Raw genomic sequence first — 3306 nt, 5'->3', positions numbered from 1 at the left:
GCCCATACAGTTCTATTCCTCTCGCTGTGTGGCTGCAGTGTAAATTACGTGGTTCTGAAATAAGAGTATGTGGTGGGTTTACAGAGCGAGAGCAAATCTCAGGCTTCGTCTCAGCCAATAGCAACATTGAGAGTGAACATGCATGCGGGGTAAGAGTAGCGGGATCTGCCGCTTCAGGCGGTGTTCCCCAGTTATTCAAAAAAATTCGCAAGAAATTTTAGTACATTTCCATGTTGCAACCCAACACCGTTCAACACTGTAAACCTGTAGCTCATGAGTGGGTAAGGTGAGGCAACCAATCAGAGTGCTTCAATCGCAACTCTCCCCAGCTTTTAGTATATGTAGATATTATATGATTCCTCGATCAAGTAATGTTAAACTGCCCCACTGAGATGTCGGTTACCATAGTGTGATTAGTCATCTCGAAAGACGTTGCAACCCAACCCAACGCTTTTGAACCATTATGGCAGCACCAAGAAGGTTTTTCGTCTTTCAAAAGTAGGGCATCACAATGATTACACGGAGTCGTGTTCCATGGTGTGGAGAGAGCAGGGGGGTTCCAGGAGTGTAGGTATGCGAAGGATCCAGTGTTGGATCTTCTACGACGTACGGAAGTGGATGGTTCAAGCGAGTTCATGATGTTTTCTGAAGAACAGGCAGGGTGCACTAACAAAGAGTTTCATTCGGGTGGAGCGACATTATATACACAAATCAAGAGTACAATAGCATAGAGACAAACACGGAAAATTGGAAGGGACGTTCATGACCCTCATTCTGCATTTAGCACTTAATGCGTTTGTTGCTGCTCTCCGCATCGTCATTGTCATGATCGTCTTCCCAATCCTTGGGACTAAGCACGGATGTGGTAGTGACGTCATCAGCGGAAGTCGCGGGTTCTCGATTAAACAGGCTCCTTTTTTTGTGCGGGGCAGTGGCAGAAGAAGTGGAAGCGGAGGAGCGTAAGTACCCGATGTCTTCCAACTTGAAGCGGGCAACGTTGTCGTGGATGTCATGAAATCGAGCAGTGGACAGGAGTCGCAGTGGGTGGATAGTAGAAGTTTTTCCATCGCGTGGTAGACGGAATGAGAATGGTGACAGAAAAGTTAAGGACGGATTTGGACTGTATGTACATCATGAGCGGATTGGGTGGTGTGGTGAGTGGAAGACACATACCACAGCCTGGTATGCACCAGTGGCCAATGTGAACCAACGATCGCCAGTGGCAGTACACAAGCCCGTGAAGTCGAAAAAAGCGTTGGTGTCAGTAACGGGACGCATGTCCTTCCCCGGATTGTTGCTGAGCAACACAGTCAAGGAGGAGAGGGAGGAGGTGGCGATAAACTCCCCATTGACAATGCGAGGGATGAAAGAGCCGCGAACAAATAGCAGATCACCGAGCGAAGGAGGCAGAATGGTAGTCGATTATAGGTTAAATAAACCCACTGGTTCGGGTTGGTGTATGACCCGTGTCGATGCCAAAGTCCCCCATGGTCGTAGTAGGATTTCCAAACTTCCAGCAAAAGCAGTCATCCCCTAGCATCTCAGATCCTGCTCCTTGTATAGGAAAAAAAAAAGACTGGTCTGTGGTCGTATTACTTCCATCTATAAGTCAAAATGTAAAGGTCAATATTCATGCTTGCAAATAATAAGATAACCTGGTCGGTTTTTGAAGAATGATGTTGCAAGGTTGTATTGGTGTTCGCGAGCATTAGTACGACTTCCACACTGACTTGACATATTTTTTCACATTTTCTAAACTCATAATTTCCATCCACAAGTCAAATGTTGTTATATTCCTGCTTATAAATGATAAAATAACCTTGGTCAATTTTTGAGGAATAATTATTATGTGGCAAGGTCGTATTGATGTTCGTGAGCATTAGTACGACCTCCACACTGACTTGACATATTTTTTCACATTTTCTAAACTCATAATTTCCATCTACAAGTCAATGCTAAGGTCAATATTCACGCTTGCAAACAATAAGATAACCTGGTTGATTTTTGAAGAATAATTATTAGGTGGCGAGGTTGTACTGATGTTCGTGAGCATTAGTACGACCTCCACACTGACTTGACATATTTTTTCACATTTTTTCAAACTCATTATTTCCATCTACAAGTCAAACGTTACAGTCATATTCAAATGCTAGCAAACAATAGGAAACCAGTCAATAATTTGAGGAATAGTGATTATGTGGCAAGGTTGTATTACTGTTCGCGAGCACTAGTACGACCTCCACACTGACTTGGTATATCTTCACATCTTTCCAAACTGATGCATACGGTAAGGTTGTATTCCTGTTTGCAAGCGCTAGTATGACCTCTGGACAAACTTGGCTAGATGTGTTGTGCAACTGTTATCTTCATTTTGTTTACAGGGCCATACTGATGTGTATGCACAATGATAAGGTAGCAAACATGAATGAGATTGCAAAAAAATGGCTATCAGTTGGGTCGTATTGTTGTTCGCGAACATGGATACGACCATGCCTGCATGAAAACACAGTTGTGATTGTGGTTGTACTTATGTACACAAATAATATATGATGATGACCAGGTTCTCAAGAGTATGGCTAGAGGATGCGATGACGTTTGCGTGGACGGGCACTCACCCCAGGATTTTCATCATCATCATCTGATGACTCTGAATCTTCACGTAGGGATTGTTCTGAAGCCTTGTGTCTCAATGAGTTGGAAGGGACACGCATCTTAAAGGCTGGGACCCGGAATTTCTCTCCTATGTGTAGTCTGCGGCACTCATCACCCAAGAAGTGACGCACTGCACAGAACACAGGACACATGTGTGCTGGTTGTGCCAGGTGCTTGTAAACAGTTGCCAGCCCAGCTCCAAGCGTTGCCTTTGTATGGAGTTCCAGTCCTTCAGAAAGCGGCTTCCTGGTTTGAAAGCATTGGGACTGCAGGCCTCCACCAGATTGAGTCGGGCGAGGATAGCCACTGTGATTCCTTTCCGCTCTGTGAAGAATAAATAATGATTATTTGTTAGCTCCTCTAAGCCAGTGTGAACATAAGTGGGAGGACATACGTAGTTTGGTATGAAAAGCACTCATCATATTTGTATTCTCCTCCTGCTCAGGTGTACGGGATGCCTTTTTGATTGATTGAGTCCGCACTTTTCGTTCCTCCCTTTGCCACCAAGGACTCTCCTCCACTACAATGGCTGAGATAAAGATCAGCCACAGGTGGAAGAGTGGCACTTTGGCTTTCCATCCTGATTGAGTTGTCCAATATTCGTGATCCCATACAAGGCTGTGTGCATACTCCACCATGTTTGCGCCTTTCTTG

The 3306-nt window shown here is 44.6% G+C and overlaps 2 protein-coding genes across 2 annotated transcripts; one reads left to right on the top strand and one right to left on the bottom strand.

The window, feature by feature from the left end:
- Positions 1 to 762: 762 nt before the first annotated feature.
- On the top strand, positions 763 to 1386 carry EI90DRAFT_3026972 (uncharacterized protein; the record flags this gene model as incomplete). The annotated part of the gene is made up of 3 exons (XM_039057953.1): positions 763 to 959; positions 1078 to 1122; positions 1221 to 1386. The coding sequence occupies 3 exons, from the start codon at positions 763 to 765 to the stop codon at positions 1384 to 1386; spliced, it is 408 nt and encodes a 135-aa protein (XP_038907293.1).
- A 1062-nt stretch (positions 1387 to 2448) lies between these two features.
- On the bottom strand, positions 2449 to 3290 carry EI90DRAFT_3026971 (uncharacterized protein; the record flags this gene model as incomplete). The annotated part of the gene is made up of 4 exons (XM_039057952.1): positions 2449 to 2493; positions 2616 to 2751; positions 2784 to 2976; positions 3047 to 3290. The coding sequence occupies 4 exons, from the start codon at positions 3288 to 3290 to the stop codon at positions 2449 to 2451; spliced, it is 618 nt and encodes a 205-aa protein (XP_038907292.1).
- Between the last annotated feature and the right edge of the window lie 16 nt (positions 3291 to 3306).

Source organism: Cantharellus anzutake (assembly GCF_015039405.1).
Source record: "Cantharellus anzutake strain C23 chromosome Unknown EI90scaffold_584, whole genome shotgun sequence".
NCBI classification, from domain to species: Eukaryota; Fungi; Basidiomycota; class Agaricomycetes; order Cantharellales; family Hydnaceae; genus Cantharellus; species Cantharellus anzutake.
This window is presented reverse-complemented; position numbering and strand designations above follow the sequence as displayed.